Source organism: Scyliorhinus torazame, chromosome 3, assembly GCF_047496885.1.
Source record: "Scyliorhinus torazame isolate Kashiwa2021f chromosome 3, sScyTor2.1, whole genome shotgun sequence".
Lineage (NCBI taxonomy): Eukaryota > Metazoa > Chordata > Chondrichthyes > Carcharhiniformes > Scyliorhinidae > Scyliorhinus > Scyliorhinus torazame.
In genome coordinates, this window is record NC_092709.1 from 303,580,793 (window position 1) to 303,608,383 (window position 27,591).

General features: G+C 52.7%; 1 protein-coding gene across 2 annotated transcripts in view; it reads right to left on the reverse strand.

Moving 5' to 3' along the window:
* Nucleotides 1-27,591, reverse strand: part of ark2ca (arkadia (RNF111) C-terminal like ring finger ubiquitin ligase 2Ca) — a 78,233-nt gene that overhangs the window by 44,039 nt on the left and 6,603 nt on the right. The window contains exon 3 of one of the 2 annotated variants that reach the window (XM_072497475.1): nt 21,044-21,169. The exons of the other annotated variant lie outside the window; for it this stretch is intronic. Within the exon in view, the coding sequence (XP_072353576.1) occupies nt 21,044-21,169 (126 nt within the window). The remainder of the gene's footprint in view (nt 1-21,043; nt 21,170-27,591) is intronic. 2 annotated transcript variants of the gene reach the window in all.

Sequence of the window (27,591 nt, forward strand, 5' to 3'; positions counted from 1 at the left end):
GCCTTACCATATTACGTCTCATATGTGTACTATATACAAACAGTGGTGACTACCACAGTCGTGTCTACAAATTAGTAGATGAAGCTCAAGATCAATAAAAAGACAGCTGAACTGAGCTACAACAAGAGGCAAAGTTAGCTGGTTTGTCAATACAGGGAGAGCAAACTTCAGGTGGCGGCCATGGAGGAGTAGGTCGCACATTTGATAGCTCCCGCCTGTGATGGACTTTTGGACCATTTCCTCCCGTTTTTTCCTGGATTTTATTGGATAAATCGGTGAAAAGTGAGACAGTGAGGAGAAATCCCCCTCCAGTGAATGGAGAATTGGACCAGAAATGGCCGTGTGAGAAGACAAAGTTCTACAAGGAAGATGCGAGCTAGCATGGCGGAGAAGCAAGGCCGCTGCGAGGCGGCACAGTGATCGACGGAGCAGCTGGTGAAGTTTTTTAAAGATTGCTTCGCCAAGCTTAAGAAGGACACGCTGGACCTGATCAAGGGTTCGATTGATCAAGTTGTGCAGAATCAAGAAATCCACAGAAGTGCGATCCAGGAGGTGGAGAAAAAGGTGTCCGAGCACTAGGAATATCTAACCGTGCTGGAGACCAAGGTGAAGATGATGAATGACCGCCAGAAAAGAATGCAGGAGAAGCTGGAGGACCTGGAGAACAGGTCCAGGAGGCAAAACCTGAGAATTGTCGGCCACCCTGAAGGCAGTGAGGGATTGGATGTGAGGGCCTATGTGACGAACATGCTGGAGAAGTTGATGGGGGCTGAGGCGTTCCCTCGGCCCTTGGAGGTGGATAGAGCGCACAGAGCCCTCGCGAAGAAGCCCCAAGGCGATGGTGGTACGCTTTCACCGATTCCTGGACAAGGAACACGTTCTGCGGTGGGCCAAGAAAGAATGGAGAAGCAGGTGGGAGAATTGTGAGCTGCACATTTATCAAGAACTGGGCGCAGATTTCGCCAAGAGGCGAGCTGGGTTTAATCAGGCAGAAGCGGCCCTCTTTAAGAAGGGGGTGAAGTTCGGGATGTTGTACCCAGCCCGTCTGTGGGTCACACATGAGGGGATCTTTACTTTGCAACACCAGACGAAGTATCGACTTTCATCAAGGAAAAAAGATTGGATGTGGACTAAAGACACTGAATCTTTGGAGAGTATTGTAGTGGCGATTTGTTGAAAATCACTTTTGTGCTCATTTGAATAAATAGTGTTATGGACAATAAGGGGCTCTTTCGATGGCTAAAGTTAACTTTGTCTCACTGGGAGCTGGTTGGAGAGCGGGTGGTTTCTGTGGTTGTTTTTTCACTGTTTTATCTGATGTTTGTTTACTGGGGAATGTGATGCTTTGAATATGTTTGTCCAAGTGGGGGGAGAGGGGATAGTACAATGGGGAGACAGAATGTTTGGTGCCATGGGAGGGAGCTATCAAGTCAGCTTGGTCAGCTGACTCACGGAAGCACAGTGGGGGGCGAGCAGATGTTAAGCTGGAGCTTGATATGGGGGTTTGGGTTTTTGGTGCTGTTACCAGGGGGGGAGGCAGCCAGGTGTGGGGGGGAGGCAGCCGAGGGGGGGGGGGGGGGGTAGCTGCTTTGCTGACAGGGGAGGAACTGTTACCAGGGGACAAATGGGAGGTCGGTGCAGCGAATGCCCGAGGCAGGGCTCGAAGAGGCCGGGGCTCGAGCTGGAGGCTGGCCTAAAAAGAGTGATGGCCAGTAAGCAGGAGGGGGGGGGGGGGGGGGGAGCCCCCCGACCAGTCTGATTACATGGAACGTTGGAGGGCTGAATGGGCCGGTTAAGAGGGCTCACGTGTTTGCGCATTTGAGGGGGCTGAAGGCGGACGGAGCAATGTTACAAGAGACACACCTAAAGGTTACAGACCTAGATTGAGAAAGGGGTGGGTTGGCAAGTATTTCACTCAGGGCTGGACTCAAAGACCAGGGGGGTAACCATCTTGATCAATAAACAAGTGGCATTTTAGGCAGGGAGGATCGTGTCAGACACGGGGGGTAGGTACATAATGGTGAGTGGGAAGCTGGAGGGGGTGTGGTGGTACTCGTGAACGTTTATGCTCCGAATTGGGACGATGTGGAATTTATGAGGCGGATGTTAGGTAAGATCTCAGACTTGGAGTCACATAACCTGATCATGGGAGGAGATTTTAATACAGTCATTGATCCGGAATTGGACCGGTCAAAATCCAGGACAGGGAGGGTGCCAGCTATAGTGAAGGAATTGAAGGGGTTTATGGAACAGATGGGGGGAGTTGACCCATGGAGGTTTGCATGGCCAAGGGCGAAGGAGTTTTCTTTTTTCTCCCATGTCCACGAGGTATACTTTCGCATCAACTTTTTTGTTCTGAGCAGGGCGCTAATACCGGGGGTGGTGGATGTGGAGTATTCGGCAATTGCAGTGTCGGATCATGCCCCACATTGGGTGGATCTATGGGTTAGTTTGGAGAGAGGACAACACCCGCTATGGAGGCTGGATGTGGGGTTGTTAACAGACGAAGCGATCTGTGGGCGGGATAACAAGTCCATCCAAAACTACCTGGAAACAAATGATACGGGGAGGTCTCTGCAGCAACGGTTTGGGAAGCTTTCAAGGCAGTGGTCAGAGGGGAATTAATCTCGATAGGGGCCCACAGAGAAAAGGTGGAACGGGCTGAGAGGGATAGGTTAGTTGAGGAGATACTCCAGGTGGACAGGGGATACTCGGAGGCCCCGGACGCGGGGCTACTGAAGGAGCAGCGGAGGTTACAGGCGGAGTTTGGGCTGTTGACTACAGGGAAAGCAGTGGAACAGCTGAGGAAGGCAAGGGGGGGGCGATTTATGAGTACGGGGAAAAGGCAAGCAGAATGTTAGCGCACCAGCTCAGAAAAAGGGAGGCGGCCAGGGAGATAGGGAGAGTAAAGAGTAGAGGTGGGACTACGGTCCTGGACCCAGTGGGGGTGAATGAGGTGTTTAAGGACGTTTACGGCAAATTATATGAGTCGGAACTCCCCCGGCTGGGTGGAGGGGATGAGGCAGTTTTTGGGTCAGTTGAGGTTCCCGAGGGTGGATGAGGATCTGGTGGAAGGGCTGGGAGCCCCAATTGAAATTGAGGAAATAATCAAGGGGCTGGAGGGCATGCAGTTGGGCAAGGCCCCGGGGCCTGACGGCTACCCGGTGGAATTCTATAAGAAGTTTTCAGAGATATTGAGCCCACTGCTGGTGAGGACATTTAACGAAGCAAGAGAGAAGGGAGTCCTTCCCCCAATAATGTTGCAGGCCTCGATTTCATTGATCCTGAAACGGGAGAAGGATCCGGAGCAATGCGGGCCATACAATTTCTCTACTGAATGTGGACGCCAAACCGCTGGCTAAGATACTGGCCACAAGGATAGAGGATTGTGTCCCGGAGGTGATAGGGGAAGACCAGATGGGATTTGTAAAGGGCAGGCAACTCACGGCCAATGTTCAAAGGCTTTTAAATATTATGATGCCCTCAGAAGGAGGGGAGGTGGAGGTGGTGGCCGCGATGGATGCGGAGAAGGCTTTTGATCGGGTGGAGTGGGATTACCTGTGGGAGGCGCTGGGAAGGTTTGGGTTTGGTGAGGGCTTCATTGACTGGGTGTGGTTGCTCTATCAGGTACCAGTAGTGTGGTGAGCCACGTATGGCTACGTAAGGCTGTTGTATATATGTTCTACTGTTCTATTAGTATTGTTATCTCCACTGTTGTATATACTTATTGTTACTGCTGTTCTGTTATTGGTTGTTGCCGTTGTACTGTTGGAATGTTATTATTGGTGCTGCTGTTGGCTCCGCCTGTGGCTCCGCCCAGCTGTGGAGGTATAAAGCCTGTTGACTTGGGTCAGCCCTGCAGTGCGGGAGGAGTTACAGGTCGGCACATATTTAGCTTATTAAAGGATCGGTTCACTGCTTCTCAGCGTCTCGTCTGAATTGATGCCTCCGCGCTTCAGTCCTGGTATATACGGACCTCTGCATTCTCCCACCTGCTGCTCCGCTCCTTTTTTGCTCATCTTATGACACACTCCCTGTCCACCAAGCGGTGGAACCGCACCAATACCGCCCACGGCGGCTCGTTAGACTTGGGCCTCCCCGCCAGGACTTTGTGGGCTCCATCCAGCTCCAGGGGCCTCGGGAAGGCACCCGCGCCCATCAACGTGTTCAGCATCGTGACCACATATGCTCCAGCATCCGACCCCTCCACTCCCTCTGGGAGACCCAGAATCCACAGATTCTTCCTCCTCGAACGATTCTCCATGTCCTCGAACATTTCTTATGCAGCGCCTCATGCGCCTCCACCTTCACCGCCAGGCCCAATATCTCGTCCTCATTCTCCAAGGCCTTCTGCCGCACTTCCTGGATCACCGCCCCTTGGGCCTTCTGGGTCTCGACCAGCTTGTCGATCGAAGCCTTCATCGGCTCCAGCAGCTCTACTGTCAATTCCGTTAAGCAGCGCTTGAGAAACTCCTGCTGCTCTTGCGCCCACTGCGCCCACGCTGCCTGGTCTCCACCCGCCACCATCTTGGCTTTCCTCCCTCACACTTTTCACTGCACCAGAATTACTTTTTTCACCGCTCCACTCCTGGTCCAATCCATACAGTGCTGGGGAAATCGTACTGTCACCTTCCCACACTGGGAACCGTCGAACAACTGCCGCTGGGGCCCCTCAAAAGAGCCCAAAAGTCCGTTTCTGGCGGGAGCTGCTGAACATGCGACTTAGCTCAGCATAGCCGCACCCTGAAGTCGATGGCTGTCAAACTCAACGGGCAGGAGGCGTCCTGCCTCTTCGACTCCGGGAGCACAGATAGTTTTGTCCACCCGGATATGGTAAGGCGCTGCTCCCTCCAGGTCCTCCCTGTCTCGCAGGCTATATCCCTCGCGTGCGGTTCGCACTCCATACAGATCCGGGGGTATTGCGTCGCAAACCTGTCAATACAAGGCGTAGAGTACACTAACTTTAAGCTCTACGTTCTCCCTCATCTCTGCTCCCCTCCTGCTTGGGTTAGATTTCCAGTGCAACCTCAGAAGCCTAACACTAAAGTTCGGGGGACCCCTGCCCCCTCTCACGATCTGTAGCCTCGCGACCCTGAAGGTCGCCCCTCCCTCGCTCTTCGCGAACCTCACCCCAGACTGGAAGCCTGTCGCCACCCGGAGCAGATGGTACAGTGCTCAGGACAGGGCCTTCGTCAGGTCAGAGGTTCAGCGGCTCCTGCGGGAAGGGATCATCGAGGCCAGCAACAGCCCCTGGAAAGCGCAAATGTGGTCGTCCGGACCGGGGAAAAGAACCGGATGGTAGTCGACTACAGTCAGACAATCAATCGGTACACGCAGCTCGATACGTACCCCCTCCCACGCATATCTGATATGGTCAATCAGATTGCGCAGTATCGAGTCTTCTCTACGGTAGGCTTGAGGTGCGCGTACCACCAGCTCCCTATCCGGCCAGAAGACCGGCAGTACACTGCCTTTGAGGCAGACGGCCGCCTCTTCCATTTCCTCAGGGTCCCCTTCGGCGTCACCAACGGGGTTTCGGTCTTCCAACGAACAATGGACCGAATGGTGGACCAGTACGTGCTGCGGGCCATGTTCCCGTACTTGGATAATGTCACTATCTGCGGCCATGACCTGCAGGACCATGACGTGAACCTAGGCAAATTCCTCCGCACCACCCGACTCCTTAATTTAACCCACAATAAGGGAGAAATGCGTTTTCCGCACAACCCGGCTAGCCATCCTCGGCTATGTCGTGGAAAATGGTGTCCTAGGGCCCGACCCCGACCGGATGCGCCCCCTTCTCCAGCTCCCCCTTCCCCACTGCCCCAAGGCTCTGAAACGATGCCTGGGTTTTTTCTCATATTATGTCCAGTGGGTCCCCAACTACGCGGACAAGGCCCGCCCACTCATTAAGTCCACCATTTTTTCCCCGATGGCTGAGGCCCGCTTGGCCTTCAACCGAATTAGAGACAACATTGCCAAGGCCATGATGCACGCTGTGGATGAATCCCTTCCGTTCCAGGTGGAGAGCGGTGCGTCTGACTTTGCCCTGGCCGCTACCCTCAACCAGGCAGGAAGGCCTGTCGCCTTTTTTTCCCGTACCCTCCATGCCTCTGAGATTTGACACTCCTCTGTCGAGAAGGAAGCCCAAGCCATAGTAGAAGCTGTGCGACACTGGAGGCATTACCTGGCCGGCAGGAGATTCACTCTCCTCACAGACCAACGGTCAGTTGCCTTCATGTTTAATAACACGCAGCGGGGCAAGGTTAAGAATGACAAGATTTTGCGGTGGAGAATCGAACTCTCCACCTATAACTACGACATCTTGTATCGCCCTGGGAAGCTCAACGAGCCCCCAGATGCCCTGTCCCGCAGTATATGCGCCAGCGTTCCAACAGACCGGTTACGGGCCATCCACAACGACCTCTGTCACCCTGGGGTCACCCGGCTTCTTCACTTCGTCAAGGCCCGCAACCTGCCCTACTCCACTGACGATGTCAGGGCTGTGACCAGGGATTGCCAAATCTGTGCAGAGTGCAAGCCGCACTTCTATCGGCCGGACAAGGCTCACCTGGTGAAGGCCTCCCGCCCTTTTGAATGCCTCAGCATGGACTTCAAAGGGCCACTCCCCTCCACTGACCGCAATGTGTACTTTCTCAACGTTGTTGAGTACTCCCGCTTCCCGTTTGCAATCCCTTGTCCTGATATGTCCTCTGCCACTATCATCAAGGCCCTGTGCAGTATTTTCTCCGTTTGGTTTCCCCGCCTATATACATAGCGATCGGGGCTCCTCTATTATGAGTGATGAGCTGCGTCAGTACCTGCTCAGTAAGGGCGTCGCCTCGAGCAGGACTACCAGCTACAACCCCCGGGGGAACGGACAGGTGGAGAGGGAGAATGCTACGGTCTGGAAGGCCGTCCTTCTGGCCCTACGGTCTAGAAGTCTCCCAGTCTCCCGCTGGCAGGAGGTCCTCCCTGACGCGCTCCATTCCATCCGGTCGCTTCTGTGTACTGCCACAAACGAGACCCCTCACAACCGTCTATTTGTCTTTCCCAGGACGTCAATCTCCAGGGTCTCGCTCCCGGCCTGGTTAACGAAACCTGGGCCAGTCCTCCTACGGAAACACGTGAGGCGCCATAAGGCCGATCCCCTGGTCGAGTGGGTTCAGCTTCTCCACGCGAACCCTCAGTACACATATGTGGCACACCGTGATGTACGACAGGACACAGTCTCCCTCCGGGACCTGGCTCCCGGGGGTACCCCGGCGCCCATTATCACCGCGCCCCTCCCAGCCACCTCCCCACCCACTTCCCCACCTACACCTTCACCAACATCTCCCACAGGGTCCTTTAGCCCTGCTTCTGCGTCGTCACCCTATCCGGGACCCTGTTGTGCGGACGATGTGCTCCCGGGGCCGAAGAATTTGACGCCAGTGTCCATGCCGCAGCCGGAGCTGAGGCGTTCGCAGCAAACAATTCTTCCTCCTGTGAGACTGAACTTATGAGTCCCTTTCTCCCCCGCCGGACTTTGTTTTTTAATGGGGGGTGAATGTGGTGAGCCACGTATGGCTACGTAAGGCTGTTGTATATATGTTCTACTGTTCTATTAGTATCATTATCTCCACTGTTGTATATACTTATTGTTACTGCTGTTCTGTTATTGGTTGTTGCTGTTGTACTGTTGGAATGTTGTTATTGGTGCTGCTGTTGGCTCCGCCTGTGGCTCCGCCCAGCTGTGGAGGTACAAAGCCTGTTGACCTGGGTCAGCCCTGCAGTGCGGGAGGAGCTACAGGTCGGCACATATTTAGCTTATTAAAGCATCGGTTCACTGCTTCTCGTCTGAATTGATGTCTATCAAGTAGCGAGTGTGCGTACGAACCGGCTGAGGTCGGGGTATTTTAAACTACACCGAGGGACGAGGCAAGGGTGCCCCCTCTCCCCGCTACGGTTTGCTCTGGCCATGGAGCCATTGGCCATGGCGTTAAAAGCCTCTAGGAACTGGAAAGGGCTGGTTCGGAGGGGGGGGGGGGGAAGAACCAGGTCTCGCATTACGCAGATGACCTGCTCTTGTATATTGCAGGCCTATTGGAGGTGATGGGGGAAGTTTTGGGAATCCTTGGGGAATTTGGTAATTATTCGGGGTATAAATTGAACATGGGGAAAAGCGAGATATTCGCAATCCAGGCAAGAGGCCAGGAGAAGAAACTGGGAGAGCTGCCGTTTAGAATGGTAGGAAGGAGCTTTGATATCTGGGAATCCAGGTGGCTCGGGAATGGGAGGCACTGCACAAGTTAAAACTATCCCGGCTCGAAGAACAAATGAAAGAGGACTTTACGAGATGGGACGTGCTCCTGTTACCTCTGGCGGGGAGGGTACAGACTGTGAAAATGACGGTTCTCCCCAGATTTCTGTTAGTCTTTCAGTGCCTCCCCATCTTCGTCCCGAGGGCCTTTTTCAAGCAGGTGAATAAGGTTATTTTGTGCTTTGTGTGGGTGGGTAAAACCCTGCGAGTGAAGAAAGTGTTGTTGGAGCGCAGTCGGGGGAGAGTGGGTTGGCGCTGCCGAACTTTTGCAACTAGTACTGGGCGGCTAATATAGCCATGATTAGGAAGTGGGTAGCGGGGGAGGGGTCGGTGTGGGAGCGGATGGGGCCGCGTCATGTAAAGTCACAAGTCTGGGAGCACTGATAACGGCACCTCTTCCATTCTTGCCGGTTCGATACTCCACAAGTCCAGTGGTGGTGGCGGCTCTGAGAATCTGGGGGCAGTGGAGGAGAGAGAAGAGATGGAGGGAGCATCAGTTTGGACCCCGATTTATAATAATCATCGGTTTCTACCGGGTAGGCTAGATGGTGGGTTCCGGAGAAGGACAGGAATTAGGAGGATGGGGGATATATTTATAGACGGGCGCTTTCCCAGCTTGAAAGCTTTGGAGGATAAATTTGAACTGCCAGCAGGGTATGGGTTTAGGTATCTGAAGGTGCGAGACTTCTTGAGAAGGCAGGTTCCGGCCTTCCCGCTGCTGCCGCCATGGGGGTTACAGGACAGAGTGGTCTCCAGTACCTGAGTGGGAGAGGGGAAGGTATCAGATATTTACCAGGAACATTTGGAATCAGAGGAAACTCAGATGAAGGAGCTTAAGGGCAAGTGGAAAGACGAGCTAGGGGAGAGATGGGTGGAGCTAGGTGGGTCTGTGGACGGATGCTCTAAGCAGGGTTAATACCTCCCTTAGTCTGATACAATTCAAGGTAGTTCACCGGGCACACATGATGGTGGCCCGGAAGAGCAACTTTTTTGGGGTAGAGGACAGGTGTGCGAGGTGGGCGGGAAGCCCAGCAAACCATGTCCATATGTTTTGGGCATGCCCGAAGCTTAGAGGGTTTTGACAGGTTTTCGCGAAGGCAATGTCCATGATACTCAAAACACGGGTGGTGCAGAGTCCGGAGGTAGCGATCTTTGGAGTGTCGCAAGAGCCGGGAGTTCAGGGGGCGAAAGAGGCCGACGTTCTGGCCTTTGCCTCCCTGGTAGCCCGGAGACGGATGTTGTTAATGTGGAGGGACTCGAAGCCCCCGAGTGTAGAGTTCTGGGTTAATGACATGGCTGGGTTTCTCAGTCTCGAGAAAATAAAGTTCGCCTTAAGAGGGTCAATGGCTGGGTTCACCCGGAGGTGGCAGCCGTTCCTCGACTTTCTTGGGGAAAATTAAAATGTCAGCAGAGGCAGAATTCCAAAGGCGGCGGGGTGTGGTGTGTGTGTGTGGGGGGGGGGGGGGGGGGGGGGGGGGGGGGGGGGGGGTGGAGGGGGGGCGGTGGGAGACAGTGGGGGAGAGGGCCGGATTGTTGTTTTATGGTTGGGGTATGTGAAGATTGTGATGGGGTGCAAATGTTTATTGTACCATGCTTATGTCGCTGTTATTGTTTTTATTATAAAAACTTGCAAATACCCTAATAAAAATATATATATATTTTTTTTTAAATGCAGGAAGAGCAACAACGTTTTTGAGCATATCCAAAACTTGATGGCCATGGAAGTAAAATGGAAGTGGATACGGGCGCAGCAGTATCGCTAATACCTGAGACAATTTAGCATCAAAAGCTGAAACATTTGCCGTTAAAACCGTCAAATGTGATGCTAAGGACATACACTGAAGAGGTTGTACAATGGACTCGATGGACCGAATGGCCTCCTTCTACACTGAAGAGCTTCTCTGAATTAAAAGAATGCATTATGGTTAAAGTAGAAGCAAATGGGCAGACGGCGAAGTTGCCTCTTAACATTGTCCGTGGAAACTTTCCTGCTCTATTTGGCAGAGCATGACTGGCTAAGGTTAGGATTAACTGGGAAACAGGCATTCAATTAATGGATTCAAGGAGCAACTTGCAACAACTTCTGAAGAGGTATTCGAAGATTCACTAGGCTCTGTGACTGGAGTTGACCTGAAGAGCTATACTTTGGAACGGAGGCCAGAGACAGAGTTCAGGTTCTGTTTCTGAGGACTGCAGTGACAGATACTGAAATAGTTACTCAAGAAGTACCATCAGCAGAAAAGAATCAGGGCAATCCTGAGGTCGCAAGTAGCCAAGTTCAACACCAAATTCTACCAAAAAGGAAGAGATGTTCACCACAGACACTATCTTATTGAACTGCATTTATGTATAGAAATAATGTAGCAGTGGATCTGTTGTGTAACTGTTAATCGTTGCCATTGCACTAATGAAGTAAAGAGGGAGGGGTGTTATGTACCTGAGAATACATTCTTGCTGGTTATGCGTCACGTGAGGTGTAGTGACGTCAGCAGAGTGTGTGCGCGGTTTGGGAGTTACCATCTTGACAGTATTGAGCAACGCCCTCATTAAACCTCTCATCGTGTTTTACAAGAATCCAGAGTGTGGGCACCTTCATATCTTTTCTCTTTTGGCAACAAGAAAATATAACAAGAGAATACTTATTTTAGCAGAGAGGTCAGTGACTAGGCGACATACATAGATATAAAGTGATTGCTAGAAGGATTAACCTGCAGTGCTACAGAACAAATCCTGGAAAGTGGGCTGGCTCATTGTTTGGCCAGCCCAGGCACGATGGACCAAGTGGCGTCTTTCTGTGCCAATAACCTTCTATGATTTCACCTAGACTACAAGGACTGTAGCAGTTTAAGAAGATGGCAATTAGGGAATGGAAAATAAATGCTGGCCTAGCCAGCGAAACCCATATGAAATGAAAAATGAAATAAAAATCGCTTATTGTCACAAGTAGGCTTCAAAGAAGTTACTGTGAAAAGCCCCAGTCGCCAATTCCGGCGCCTGTTCGGGGAGGCTGGTACGGGAATTGAACCATGCTGCTGGCCTGCCTTGGTCTGTGTCATAATATACACCAGTATATCATGGTGCAGACACACACTGATGGACACACAGTGGGACCAATCAACATACACAACACCGCAGACAATCACCAGTGAGAGCACACGCACTATAAAGATGGGGCATCAGAGTTCCCGCTCATTCGAGTAGCAGCTAGCTCAGAGCACAGAGCTCACAGCCTGCAACACAGACATTCACCATGTGCTGAGTGCATCAACTGGTTAGGACAAGGCAAAGGTCTTTAGTTAAAGCTGGTATCGTATTTACCCACAGTTCAAGTATGTTTAAATAGTTAACCTTTTAATAAAATAGTGTTGCTCTACTTCAAGTGTTGGTGACCTGTATGTGATCCAGAACACCCAACACATCATGATACCAGGGGTGGTTGCATACTAGCAATTCTTAGACCTACCTGCAAGTGATCTGCCTTCCGCCAGCATTCCGTCATTCTGCAACATGGACAACATCAGCCCGCCGCTGCCGCTCCGCATCGTCGGTAACCTCGGGGCCAACTGGAAGATTTTCAAACAGTGCTTCCAGCTCTACCTCGAAGCCACGGACAGGGAGGGCGCCTCGGACACCAGAAAGATTGCTCTTCTCCTCTCCACGGCCGGGGACCATGCCATCCATATTTTCAACTCTCTCACCTTTGCAGATGACAAAGACAAGACGAAGTTCAAGACGTTCTCCTCAAATTTGACACTCACTGCAGCGTTGAGGTGAATGAAAGTTTTGAACGCTACGTGTTCCAGCAGCGTTTGCAGGGTAAGGACGAACCTTTCCAATCCTTTTTAACGCACCTCCGCATCCTTGCGCAATCTTGCAGCTATGGGCCCACCTCCGACTCCATGATACGCGACCAGATCGTTTTCGGTGTTCAGTCGGACCCCCTACGTCAGCAGCTCCTCAAAGTAAAGCAACTCACCCTAGCGACCGCCATCGAGACCTGTGTCCTACATGAAAATGCCACCAGTCTGTACTCCCATATACAAGCGGCTAAAACGGCGCGGCAAGGTCCCCATGAGGTGGAACGGGTCCAAGTGATTGAACACCTCCAGGGCCTCAGCCTGGATGAGGGCGGCCATTTTGCGCGCTTTTCGCGGACTCCTGCGCTTGTACGCACCAAACGAGGGGACGGCGACATGGAGGAACGTAATGCACAGGCGCGCACCACGCAGGACCGCACCGCGCATGCGCCGTGGCGCAGCGAACGTGCTGACGTCACGACGTGCGGCAACTGTGGCTCCGCCCATTTAAAGCGGCAATGCCCCGCAAAATCTCGACAATGCCTACGATGTGGAAGACTTGGCCACTCTGCTGCCTGCTGTCGAGCAGCTCAGCCTTCCAATTCACATCGCTTCAGCCAGCCTCGCAGGAATGTTCGGGCAATTCAACCCACGGTCACCGAGTCCGATTCTGACCTCCCACACAACAGTGACATCGAGGACCCGGAGGCGCCTTTTCGAGTCGGTGTCGTGACAAAAAACAGGCTGTCCCCGAAGCAAAGACACCAGCCGCTGTCGGTATACAGCATCGATCCAGACGATGAGTGGTGTGCCACCCTGACGGTCAACCGGTCCCATATAAAATTCCGCCTGGACACTGGTGCCTCCGCCAATCTCTTTTTAAAAAATATATATTTATTCAAATTTTTCAACAAATTTTCAACAAAACCCCCCTCCCAACAAAAAGAAAGAAACAAGAACACAACAATCAGAAATTATACATTGGATTTCCCCCATATACAATAACCCCCCATATAACATTTAAAAACATAAATAGGGAAACCCCCCCACCTTCACCCAAACGCCACCCCAAAAGAAACCCCCCCCACCCTTGGGCTGTTGCTGCTGCTGACCTCCTCCTAACGCTCCGCTAGATAGTCTAGGAACGGTTGCCACCGCCTGAGGAACCCTTGCACAGACCCTCGCAAGACAAACTTTATCCTCTCCAGCTTGATGAACCCTGCCATGTCATTGATCCAAGCTTTCACACTAGGGGGCTTCGCATCTTTCCATAGTAGCAAAATCCTCCGCCGGACTACCAGGGATGCAAAGGCCAGAATATCGGCTCCCGGCTTGAAAGGCCAGAACTCCCGGCTCATCCGATACCCCAAATAATGCCAATCCCCAGCTCGGCTTGACCCGGGCTTTCACCACCTTGGACATAGTCCTCGCAAAACCCCTCCAAATCCCATCCAGCGCCGGGCACGACCAGAACATATGGACGAGATTTGCCGGGCTCCCCGAGCACCTCCCACATCTGTCCTCCACCCCAAAGAACCTACTCAACCTCGCCCCTGTTATATGCGCTCTGAGTAACTTTGAACTGTATGAGGCTGAGCCTGGCGCAAGAGGAGGAAGAATTAACCCTACTCAGGGCATCAGCCCACAGACCCTCATCTGTCTCCTCCCCAAGCTCCTCCTCCCACTTGCCCTTTAACTCCTCCACCGAGGCCTCCTCCTCTTCATTCAGCTCCTGGTAAATTGCCAAAACCTTGCCTTCGCCAACCCATACACCCGAAATCACCCTGTCCTGAATCCCACGTGCCGGAAGCAGGGGAAATTCCCTCACCTGCCGCCTCACAAACGCCCTCACTTGTATGTACCTGAAAGCGTTTCCCGGGGGTAGTCCAAACTTCTCCTCCAGCGCCCCTAGGCTCGCAAACATCCCATCGATGAATAGGTCCCCCATTCTTCTAATCCCTGCCCGATGCCAGCTCCGAAACCCCCCCATCCATCCTTCCTGGGACGAACCGATGATTCTCCCGAATCGGGGACCAAACTGAGGCTCCCACCTCACCCCTGTGTCGCCTCCACTGCCCCCAGATCCTCAGCGTCGCCGCCACCACCGGACTCGTGGTGTACCTTGTCGGCGAGAGCGGCAGCGGTGCCGTCACCAGCGCCCTCAGGCTCGTGCCCACACAGGACGCCCTCTTCCACGCTGCCCCCTCTCCCTCCATTACCCACTTACGGATCATCGCCACATTGGCTGCCCAATAATAGCCACACAAATTCAGCAGCGCCAGCCCCCCTCTGTCCCTGCTACGCTCCAGAAACACTCTCTTCACTCTCGGGGTCTTATTCGCCCACACAAATCCCATGATGCTCCTGCTTACCTGTTTGATAAAGGCCTTGGGAATCATAATGGGAAGGCACTGGAACACAAAGAGAAACCTCGGGAGGACCGTCATTTTGACCGACTGCACCCTACCCGCTAGTGAGAGTGGCAGCATATCGCATCTTTTAAAATCCTCCTCCATCTGCTCCACCAACCGCGTCAAATTGAGCTTGTGCAGGGCCCCCCAACTCCTAGCTACTTGGATCCCTAGGTACCGAAAGCTCCTTTCCACCCTCCTCAGCGGTAGCTCGTCTATCCCCCTTCCCTGGTCCCCTGAATGCACCACAAAGAGCTCACTCTTCCCTACATTGAGTTTATACCCCGAAAAGTCCCCAAACTCCCTAAGGATCCGCATGACCTCCGCCATCCCCTCCACTGGATCTGCCACATACAACAACAGGTCATCAGCATACAACGACACCCGATGTTCCTCTTCCCCCCCGCCAGACCAGTCCCCTCCATTTCCTGGACTCCCTCAGTACCATGGCCAGCGGCTCAATTGCCAGTGCAAACAACAAGTGGGATAGTCCCCCGGTACAGCCGAAAGTACTCCGCCCTCCGCCGGTTCGTAGCCACACTCGCCACTGGGGCTCTATATAGCAGCCTGACCCAACTGTTGAACCCCTCCCCGAACCCAAACCTCCGCAACACTTCCCAAAGATACTCCCTCTCCACCCGATCAAAGGCCTTCTCCGCATCCATAGCTGCCACTACCTCCGCTTCCCCCTCCACCGAGGGCATCATAATCACATTGAGGAGCCTCCACACGTATTTAGCTGCCTACCCTTCACAAATCCCGTCTGGTCCTCATGAATCACCCCCGGGACACAGTCCTCAATTCTCGGAGCCAGCACCTTCGCCAGCAACTTAGCGTCAACATTGAGGAGCGAGATCGGTCTATATGACTCACATTGCAATGGATCCTTGGCCCGCTTCAAGATCAAAGAAATCAGCGCCCTGGACATTGTCGGGGGCAAGGTCCCCCCCTCCCTCGCCTTATTAAAAGTCCTCACTAGCAAAGGGCCCAGCAGGTCCATGTATTTCCTGTAGAATTCATCCGGGAACCCATCTGGCCCCGGGGCCTTCCCCGCCTGCATGCTCCCCAATCCTTTAACCAGCTCCTCCAGCCCAATCGGCGCCCCCAAATCAGCCACCTCCTCCTCCTCCACCCTCGGGAACCTCAGCTGATCTAGGAATCGTCGCATCCCCTCCTCCCCCGCTGGGGGCTCAGACCTGTACAGATCCCCATAGAAGTCCCTAAATACCTTGTTTATTCTCACCGCACTCCGCACCGTATTCCCCCCTCTATCCTTAACTCCACCAATCTCCCTCACTACCTCCCTCTAACGAAGCTGATTTGCCAGCATCCGACCCGCCTTCTCCCCATACTCATACGTCGCCCCCTGTGCTTTCCTCCACTGTGCCTCTGCTTCCCCCGTGGTCAACAGGTCGAATTCCGTCTGGAGGTTAAGTCGCTCCCTAAGTAGCCCCTCCTCGAGGGCCTTTGCATACCTCCTGTCTACCTTTAGAATCTCCCCCACCAAACTCTCCCTCCCTTCTCTCTTCTCCCTGTGGGCCCTAATGGAGATTAGCTCTCCCCTGACCACCGCCTTCAACGCCTCCCAGACTACCCCCACCTGCACCTCCCCATTGTCGTTGGCCTCCAAATATCTTTCAGTACACCCCCGCACCCGCCCGCACACCCCCTCATCCGCCAATAGTCCCACATCAAGGTGCCACAGCGGGCACTGGTCCCTCTCCTCCCCCAACTCCAGCTCCACCCAAAGCGGGGCGTGGTCCGAGATGGCTATGGCCGAATATTCCGTTCCCTCCACTTTCGGGATTAGCGCCCTACTCAAAATGAAAAAATCTATCCGAGAGTAGGCTCTATGGACATGGGAAAAGAAGGAAAATTCCCTGTCCAGCAGCCTGGCAAACCTCCATGGATTCACTCCCCCAATCTGGTCCATAAACACACTGAGCACCTTGTCCGCAGCCGGCCTCTTACCCGACCCAGCATGCGTTTCATAAATCCGGCATCATCCCAATTCTGGGCATATACGTTCACCAGTACCACCGGCACCCCCTGCAACCTACCGCTCACCATCACATATCGACCTCCATTATCCACTACAATATTCAGTGCCTCGAACGACACCCGCTTCCCCACCAGTATTGCAACCCCTCTGTTACCCCAACTGTCCATCCCCGGGCCTCCACCCCCCCTCTTCCTCCGTGGGGCCCTGCCCCTCCAACACCGACACCCACACTCTCCCACAGCCTGCCTCCGCAAATCTCATATGCGTGGTCTGCTTTCCAAAGCCTTTGTGTCAAACCAACCATTCTCCCATCAGCCTGCCAGCTATTGGACTACAATGGCAACATCATTCCTGCTACTGGCTCTTGTCAACTCGAAGTGACGCACAAGTCACGAAAAGCCATCCTTCCTTTCGAGATCGTGGGTTCCTCGAAGGACTCTCTGCTTGGCGCACAGGCGTGCAAATTGCTAAACCTCGTTCAAAGAGTTCACTCTCTCTCTCCTGATGACACGTCTGCCTTCCAGGATGCGGACTTCAGGGCGCAACTCAACGCCATCATCGACCAGCACCGCGACGTCTTCGAAGGCATGGGCACGCTCCCATATACTTACAAGATCCTACTCAAACAGAACGCCACGCCTGTGGTGCATGCACCTCGCAGAGTCCCAGCACCCCTCAAGGACCGCCTCAAGCAGCAGCTGCAGGACCTCCAAGACCAAGGAGTGATCTCCAGAGTTAAGGAACCAACTGACTGAGTCAGTTCCATGGTGTGCATAAAGAAGCCTTCCGGCGAGCTCAGAATCTGCTGTGATCCAAAGGATCTGAATCGCAACATAACGAGGGAGCATTACCCAATCCCCACGCGCGAAGAGATCATATGCGAGATGGCTCGGGCCAAGCTCTTCCCCAAACTTGACGCCTCGAAAGGATTCTGGCAAATTCAACTAGAAAAATCCAGCAGGAAACTGTGTACCTTTAACACCCCTTTTGGCAGATATTGTTACAACAGTAGCCGTTTGGGATCATATCGGCGTCATAAGTATTCCACAGGATCATGGAACAAATGATGGAAGGCATTGAAGGTGTTCGCGTCTATGTTGACGACATAATCATTTGGTCCACCTCTGGCATATCAGTCGCCTCCAGCGCGTGCTCAAACGCATACGGGAGCAGGGCCTACGCCTCAACAGAGCCAATTGCTCCTTCAGCCAGACGGAACTGAAGTTCCTAGGGGACCACATCTCCCAGTTGGATGTGCAGCCGGATGCGGACAAGGTGGCTGCCATCACAGCCATGAAAATACCAGAGGACAAGAAGGCGGTCCTCCGATTTCTGGGCATGGTCAACTTCCTAGGGAAGTTCATCCCTAACCTCGCCTCTCAAACCACAGCTCTCAGGAACCTGGTCAGGAAGATGACAGACTTCCAATGGCTCCCTGCCCACGAGAGCGAATGGACAGAACTTAAGACCAAACTTACCACGGCCCCGCTATTGGGCTTTTTTGATCCAGCAAAAGAGACAAAAATTCCGACCGATGCCAGCCAATCCGGCATTGGGGCAGTGCTCCTGCAACACGATGAGGCCTCATCATGGGCCCCCGTTGCATATGCGTCACGCGCCATGACGCCCACGGAACAGTGCTACACGCAGATAGAAAAAGAGTGCCTGGGCCTGTTGACCGGTGTCGTCAAATTTCATGATTGTGTGTACAGCCTTCCCCAATTCACCGTTGAGACCGACCATCGCCCGCTGGTCAATATAATACAAAAAGACTTGAACGACATGACGCCTCGCCTCCAGCGCATTCTGCTCAAACTCCGGCGATACGACTTTCAGCTCGTATACACCCCAGGCAAAGACCTGATCATAGCCGACGCTCTGTCCAGGGCAGTCAACACCCCGTGTGACCCAGCGAGATTAGTCTGCCAGGTTGACGCCCATGTGGCCTTCAATCTACCGGCCACGGATGAACGCCTCGTCCAAAGACTGCGGCTGACCCCCTGCTATAGAGTGTCATGCTCCACCTAACAAGACGGATGGCTCAAGGGCCAATGCCCGCCGTTCTACAACGTCAGAGACGATCTGGCGGTAGTCGATGGTGTCCTCCTGAAGCTGGACCGCATTGTTATCCTGCACAGCATGCGCCAGCTTGTCTTGGAACAGCTACACGAGGGCCATCTTGGCGTGGAGAAGTGCCGCCGTCGGGCCCGAGAGGCACTGTACTGGCCCGGCATCAATGATGACATCGCCAACACAGTGCTCAACTGCCCCATCTGTCAGCGGTTCCAGCCGGCCCAACCACGTGAGACCCTACAGCCCCATGAGTTGGTCACGTCCCCTTGGTCCAAGGTCGGCATCGACCTGGTCCACGCGCTGGACAGGGACTATGTTCTGATTGTAGACTATTTTTCAAACTACCCGGAGGTGGTACGTTTGCACAACATCACATCGTCTGCAGTCATCCGTGCCTGTAAGGACACGTTTGCTCGTCACGGCATCCCACTCACAGTTATGTTGGACAATGGCCCCTGCTTCGCAAGCCAGGAATGGTCCAACTTTGCCAGGAGGTACAACTTTGTGCATGTGACATCCAGTCCCCTGTACCCCCAATCCAATGGCAAAGCGGAGAAGGGCGTCCACATAGTCCTCTGCAAGGCTGCCGATGCGGGGTCCGACTTCTGCCTCGCCCTGCTGGCCTATCGCTCGGCCCCACTGTCCACTGGCCTGTCGCCAGTCCAGCTGCTCATGGGTCGCACTCTGAGGATGACGGTGCCGTCCATTCACGTCCCAGACCTCAACCACGTTCCGGTCCTTCAACGAATGCAACTGTCTCGTGCACAGCACAAGACGGCTCATGACGCCCGTGCAGTTGATCTCCCTGCTCTCCAGATGACAACGTCCGCATCCATCTTCCGGATGGTGGCTGGTCTGCAACTGCTGGTTCTTCGGCAGGTGGCTCTTTCCTGGTTCGTCTATCGGATGGTTCCATCCTGCGCTGTAATCGGCGTGCCCTTCGTCTCGTTCCGCGCTCGCTACGTTATCCTCCGCCAGTGCCACACCCTCCTGTTGTCCCTGACCTGGACTATGCAGAGATTCCGGTTACCCTGCATCCTCCTCACTCTGACGCAGTCCAGCCCGCTCCTCAGCTGGTGGCTCCTGACCCACCCTTGAGGTGGTCAACCAGAATTCGTCGCCCACCTCAGAGATTTAATTTGTGAACTTTGCACTAATGGACTCTCTGGTCCGTTCTATTCTTCCGTTTAATCGTTCAAATGGTTTGTATATAGTGTTCATCTCATTATTTGTGTGACACACTGTTTTATTCTGCACCAGTCACCTTCCCATGTAAATAGCTTAGTTTTATGTACATAGTCCTGTAAATATTTCGCACACACGTAGTCAGGAACATTCACCACACACTATTTATTGTCACGCAGGCACATTTTCTTATATAAAAGGGGGGATGTCATAATATACACCAATATATCATGGTGCAGACACACACTGATGGACACACAGTGGGACCAATCAACACACACAACACCGCCGATCACCAGTGAGAGCACACGCACTATAAAGACAGGGGGCATAAGAGTTCCCGCTCATTCGAATAGCAGCTAGCTAGGAGCACAGAGCTCACAGCCTGCAACACAGACATTCACCATGTGCTGAGTGCATCAACTGGTTAGGACAAGGCAAAGGTCTTTAGTTAAAGCTGGTATCGTATTTACCCACAGTTCAAGTATGTTTAAATAGTTAACCTTTTAGTAAAATAGTGTTGCACTACTTCAAGTGTTGGTGACCTGTATGTGATCCAGAACACCCAACACATCAGTCTGCTTTAAAAGCCAGCTATTTAGCCCTCTGCTAAACCAGCCCCTGGTATCCTGTGAAAGAATTAAGAAAAAGCCTGGAAATTGAGCTATCCGATAATATAATGAGAATGCTGAATCCATAGAATCTCTACAGTGCAGACAGAGGCCATTCGGCACATTGAGTCTGCCCTTCCAAAGGAGCACTCTATCTAGGCCCACTCTCTCACGCATCGATCATGGCCAATCCACCTGACCTGCACATCTTTGGACTGTGGGAGGAAACCGGAGCACCCGGAAGAAACTCACCCAGGCATTGGGTGAACGTGCAGACTCCACACGGACAGTCACTCAAGGCTGGAATTGAACCTGGGACCCTGCCGCTGTGAGGCAGCAGTGCTAACCACTGTGCCACCGTGCACTTGTATGATTCTTCTGGCCTTTTTTGAATTAATCTATTGTTTTGGCAATTGCACTAAAATAACAGGCAGAGGAATGGATGTGAATGCATCAGCATTTGTATAACAATATCCCACTGCACAATTTCCATTCCTCGTCCATCACAAAATTTGATGTTGGATCAGAGGACAGAAAATTACGATATTAAGGCAATGTCAACACTTTGTTCCCTGACTTTCAGCGCAGGAACTAGTATTGATTCACCTCCAGCTTTAACAGAGCCAATCCAATATGGACTGTGAAGCATGCCCAGGACTTACCAGTCAGTGCCTTCAGTTAGGTACCTGGGCTGTGTTCCCACTGCTGAAGCAGGATGGACATGATTGCTGAAGTCAAAGCCTGGCCGTAGACGATGGGGGTAAGGGGGGGCCCTTTCCTGAGTCCGTCTACAGAGCAACACAACAAAGTTGGAGGAAGTTGTGGGGAGAAAGGTCAGAACAGAACCATTCAGGAAGGCCGAAGTGAATTTATCCAAAGCTCAACCATTGACATCTACCCCCAAAAATGAATCATATTAAAAGAAAATATCAAGCACATCTAGGATTGGGTGGCATTAGGTGTTTAGAAAAATTGTCCTTATATGTCTGGAGCCTTGGTTTGGTGGAAACACAAACCAATGGATAGATTTATTTCTCCAACTTGTTATGGGCCTGAACATGGGAATTTGGGCATTTTCAACCTAGATTTGAATCAAAACAGGTGGGTTGTTCCCACAATCCAACCAAGCTGATACTCATTATGGAAAGGATGGCAGATAGTCCAATGATGTGCAGGTTAGGTGGGGTTATGGGGATAGGTCGGGGGGGGAGGGGGGGGAGTGGGCCTAGGTAAGGTGCTCTTTCAGAGGGTCAGTGCAATCTCGATGGGCCGAATGGCCTCCTTCTGCACTGTAAGGATTCTATTGGTCTGTATGGTATTTGGGTGGTTAAATAGTTTTCTTGGGGTTGGGATTTAAAGTGTATTGAGAGCCGGGACTGGGGGGGGAGTTTATTCTGCACCCTGTCAGGAAATTCCAGCTCTGGCACTGAGTGGAGAGAGACACAATATTGAAGGTCTCCATTCTCCAGCACTGCATCCCCGGCCTCAGTTAAGCATCAAATTCATCAAATATCCGACAAGAAAACAGAAATGTCACAAATTACTCAATGGACTGTGGCTTCAATATAGCACTATGATTGAAGATTTTAACATGCGCAGACGTAAAAGCTTTATATAATCAGGATTTACCACAGGAGAAAACTTAATTTGCTTATCTAATACTCAGCTGTCTGTTATTCTATTTTAATTGGTTAAACAACAGGTCAGCTTTCAATCTCTGGTATTCTATAGCATAATTTAAAGATTAATTCCACAGCATAATTTAGAACTCAAAACTTTTTCAAAAACCATCCTATGGTTTTATTTTTAACTTTTTAAAAATAATTCTCCTTATAAATTTGGACGATAATAACTGGTAAATAACAGATAAATAGAACACTTTTCTCCACTTCAGATCCCAGTGTCAATCTCAACCTTGAGAGCAATCCAAATCACCCGAGCAGATACACTGGTCAGACTGCTGTTTGTGGAATCTTGCTGTGTGCAAAGTGGCTTCTGTGCTTCCTCCCAACCCCCCAATCCCAATCTTAGAAGAGCACTTATTCCTACATTGGTGTGATTTATTTATTTATTTTTCTACACCTGTAGGGGGCGATTCTCCAAAATGGAGACAAAGTGTTTGCGCCGTCATGTTTCACGGGGACGACTGATTCTGTCCCCCACAGGGGGCCAGCACGGCGCTGGAGCGGTTCACGCCGCTCCAGCCTCCCTTCCCGGCGCCAAATGGGCGCCGTGCCAACCCGCGTATGCACGGGGGACTTCTTCAGCGCGCCGGCCCTGACGCAACATGGCGTGGGGACTCAGGGGATGGCCGCGCAACAAAGTAGGCCCGGGGGGGGAAAGAGGCCAGCCTGCCGATCGGTGGGCCCCGATCGTGGGCCAGTCCCCATCGGAGGCCCCCCACCCCCCCCCCCCCCCCCCCCCCCCCCCACCGCCCCGGTGAAGGAGCGCTTTTCCCCGCCCCACAGGCCGCCCCCCGACTCTTCGTGCAGAGTTCCCGCCGGCAGCGACCAGGGGTGAACGGCGCCGGCGGGACTGTCGTAACCGCGCGGCCGCTTGGCCGATTCCAGCGGCCCGCGGCTGGCGCTGCGTCAAACCCGCCGGCGCAAATGGCACCGATTCTCCGCACCTCGGAGAATCGCGTGCCAGCGTCCAAGCATCGTGGAGAGGTTGCGCCGATTCTCCGGCCCGGGGCTTGGAGAATCGCCCCGTTATCTTTGCATCTTCTCTCATCTTAGTCCAAATCTAGGGCCTGTTCCTGTGCTGTACTTTTCTTTGTTTTAGAAGATTTTACTTTAGACAGGCAGCATGGTAGGCACGGGCTTGGAGGGCCGAAGGGCCTGTTCCTTTGCTGTACTTTTCTTTGTTCTTTATTCTTTGTTCTTTGTACAAGGGAATTCTGTGCCGTGGCTCCTTGACTAATGGTTTCCACCCTCTATCTCATTTTTCAGTTATCCACCCTTCTCGAATTAGAAAGTTATTGAAAACGGGCCTAGCTTTCCCCACTGTCCTCTGGTACCTCATAGAAATAACCATTTTTTAATGCATAATCTTTCAGTGAGCACTGGCAGACGATTCAAGGAGTTGACCTCAACTGAGAAATGGGGACTTCCGGGTGCGGCGATGACCAGCTGAGTCGCACATTTCGGCAGCTCCCTGTGAAACGGACTTTTGGGCTCTTGATAGGAGCCCCAACGGCAATTTTGACGGCTAAAAACACTGTGCGGTAAACCAGAAGGGAATCCCCCCTGGATACGGATGGAAAAAGGAGAGGGAAGTGGCCAGATTGCAGTGGATCCTTTAGAACAGCGGCAAGGAAGGCAAGCAAAAACCAAGATGGCGTCGGAAGGTGGCAGTTTAACATGGGGCCCTGAACAACAAGAGTTCTTGAAATGCTGTGTGGAAGAGATCAAAAAGGAAATGAAGAAAGAGCTGTTGGCCCCGATACTACAGGCGATCGAAGGGCTAAAGGAGGAACAAAAGACCCAGGAGCGGGAGCTTCGGGTCGTGAAGGCAAAGGCAGCCGAGAATGAGGACGATATACAGGGCCTGGTGGTGAAGACGGAGACGCATGAGGCACATCAGAAACGATGTGTGGAAAGGTTGGAGGCACTGGAAAACAACGCAAGGAGGAACAACCTGAGGATTCTTGGTCTTCCTGAAGGTGTGGAGGGAGCGGACGTCGGGGCATATGTGAGCACGATGCTGCACTCGTTAATGGGAGCGGAGGCCCCGGCAGGTCCGTTGGAGGTGGAGGGAGCATACCGAGTGATGGCGCGAGGACCGAGAGCAGGAGAAATTCCCAGAACCATAGTGGTGAGATTCCTCCGTTTTAAGGATAGAGAAATGGTCCTTAGATGGGCGAAGAAAACTCGGAGTAGTAAATGGGAGAACGTGGTGATCCGCGTTTATCAAGACTGGAGTGCGGAGGTGGCGAGAAGGAGGGCGAGCTTTAATCAGGCCAAGGCGGTGCTTCACAAAAAGAAGATAAAATTTGGAATGCTGCAACCGGCAAGACTGTGGGTCACATATCGAGAGAGGCACCACTACTTTGAGACGGCGGATGAAGCGTGGACTTTTATTGTGGAAGAAAAACTGGAATAAGCGGGTTATTAAAAAGAACGTTCGAACAAAGTGGTGGGGCGAATGTGGGGGGCAAAGAGGGGTTTTATGTACTAATCCTGCGATGCGGTAACTTTTCTCTCTCCCACAGGTGGTGATGGGGGAGGAGGGGAGGTGGAGGAGATGGGGCGTTGGCCATTGGGGGCGGGGCCAAGGGAGAAGCGCGGGCTTGGTTCCCGCGCTATGATAATCATGGCGGGAATAGAGAAGCAGGAAGGAGGGGGCGTCGCACGGTGCGAGCCGAGGTCACGGGGGGAAGCCGAGGTCAGCCAGAGTTTGCTGACTTCTGGGAGCAACATGGGGGGAGTAATTACGCTAGCGGGGGATCTAGCGGGGGGGGGGTGGGAGGGGGGAATTACTGGGTTGCTGCTGCTGGGGAGAGGGGGGAGCTGGTATGGGAGAGGATGGGCGGGGGGGGCACCGCCTGGGGGAGATACAGCTGCGTGGGAACCGGGTGAGGAGCTGGAAAAAGGTGATGGCTAATCGACAAGGGCGGGGGGGGGGGGGGGGGGGGGTAGGAAGCCCCCCAACTCGGCTGATCACGTGGAACGTGAGAGGGCTGAACGGGCCGATAAAGAGGGCACGGGTACTCGCACATCTTAAGAAACTTAAGGCAGATGTGGTTATGTTACAGGAAACGCACCTGAAACTGATAGACCAGGTTAGGCTACGCAAAGGATGGGTGGGGCAGGTGTTCCATTCGGGGCTAGATGCGAAAAACAGGGGGGTGGCTATATTAGTGGGGAAGCGGGTAATGTTCGAGGCAAAGACTATAGTGGCGGATAACGGGGGCAGATACGTGATGGTGAGTGGCAAACTACAGGGGGAGACGGTGGTTTTGGTAAACGTATATGCCCCGAACTGGGATGATGCCAATTTTATGAGGCGGATGCTAGGACGCATTCCGGACCTAGAGATGGGAAAGCTGATAATGGGGGGAGATTTTAATACGGTGTTGGAACCAGGGCTGGATAGGTCGAAGTCCAGGACTGGAAGGAGGCCGGCAGCAGCCAAGGTACTTAAAGATTTTATGGAGCAGATGGGAGGTGTAGACCCGTGGAGATTTAGCAGACCTAGGAGTAAGGAGTTCTCGTTTTTCTCCTATGTCCATAAAGTCTACTCGCGAATAGACTTTTTTGTGCTGGGTAGGGCATTGATCCCGAAGGTGAGGGGAACGGAGTATACGGCTATAGCCATTTCGGATCACGCTCCACACTGGGTGGACTTGGAGATAGGAGAGGAAACAGGAGGGCGCCCTGTTTCCTCCCCTGGAGGAATGGACATGGGACTAATGGCAGATGAGGGGGTGTGTCTAAGGGTGAGGGGGTGCATTGAAAAGTACTTGGAACTCAATGATAAAGGGGAGGTCCAGGTGGGAGTGGTCTGGGAGGCGTTGAAGGCGGTGGTTAGAGGGGAGCTGATATCAATAAGGGCACATAAAGGGAAGCAGGAGAGTAAGGAACGGGAGCGGTTGCTGCAAGAACTTTTGAGGGTGGACAGACAATATGCGGAAGCACCGGAGGAGGGACTGTACAGGGAAAGGCAAAGGCTACATGTAGAATTTGACTTGCTGACTACAGGCACTGCAGAGGCACAATGGAGGAAGGCACAGGGTGTACAGTACGAATATGGGGAGAAGGCGAGCAGGTTGCTGGCACACCAATTGAGGAAAAGGGGAGCAGCGAGGGAAATAGGGGGAGTGAGGGATGAGGAAGGAGAGATGGAGCGGGGAGCGGAGAGAGTGAATGAAGTGTTCAAGACATTTTATAAAAAATTATATGAAGCTCAACCCCTCCGGATGGGAGGGAGAGAATGATGGGCTTCTTGGATCGGCTGGAATTTCCCAAGGTGGAAGAGCAGGAAAGGGTGGGACTGGGAGCACAGATCGAGGTAGAAGAAGTGGTGAAAGGAATTAGGAGCATGCAGGCGGGAAAGGCCCCGGGACCGGATGGATTCCCAGTCGAATTCTATAGAAAATATGTGGACTTGCTCGCCCCGGTACTGACGAGGACCTTTAATGAGGCAAAGGAAAGGGGACAACTGCCCCCGACTATGTCTGAAGCAACGATATCGCTCCTCTTAAAGAAGGAAAAGGACCCGCTACAATGCGGGTCCTATAGACCTATTTCCCTCCTAAATGTAGATGCCAAGGTCCTGGCCAAGGTAATGGCAATGAGAATAGAGGAATGTGTCCCGGGGGTGGTCCACGAGGACCTAACTGGGTTTGTGAAGGGGAGACAGCTGAACACGAATATACGGAGGTTGTTAGGGGTAATGATGATGGCCCCACCAGAGGGAGAAACGGAGATAGTAGTGGCGATGGATGCCGAGAAAGCATTTGATAGAGTGGAGTGGGATTATTTGTGGGAGGTGTTGAGGAGATTTGGTTTTGGAGAGGGGTATGTTAGATGGGTGCAGCTGTTGTATAGGGCCCCAGTGGCGAGCGTGGTCACGAATGGACGGGGATCTGCATATTTTCGGCTCCATAGAGGGACAAGGCAGGGATGCCCTCTGTCCCCATTATTGTTTGCACTGGCGATTGAGCCCCTGGCGATAGCGTTGAGGGGTTCCAAGAAGTGGAGGGGAGTACTTAGGGGAGGAGAAGAGCACCGGGTATCTTTGTATGCGGACGATTTGCTACTATACGTTGCGGACCCGGCGGAGGGGATGCCAGAAATAATGCGGATACTTGGGGAGTTTGGGGATTTTTCAGGGTATAAATTGAACATGAGGAAAAGTGAGTTGTTTGTGGTGCATCCAGGGGAGCAGAGTAGAGAAATAGAGGACCTACCGTTGAGGAAGGTAACAAGGGACTTTCGTTACCTGGGGATCCAGATAGCTAAGAATTGGGGCACATTGCATAGGTTAAATTTAACGCGGTTGGTGGAACAGATGGAGGAGGATTTCAAGAGATGGGATATGGTATCCCTGTCAATGGCAGGGAGGGTGCAGGCGGTTAAGATGGTGGTCCTCCCGAGATTCCTCTTTGTGTTTCAGTGCCTCCCGGTGGTGATTACGAAGGCTTTTTTAAAAAGGATTGAAAAGAGCATCATGGGTTTTGTGTGGGCCGGGAAGACCCCGAGAGTGA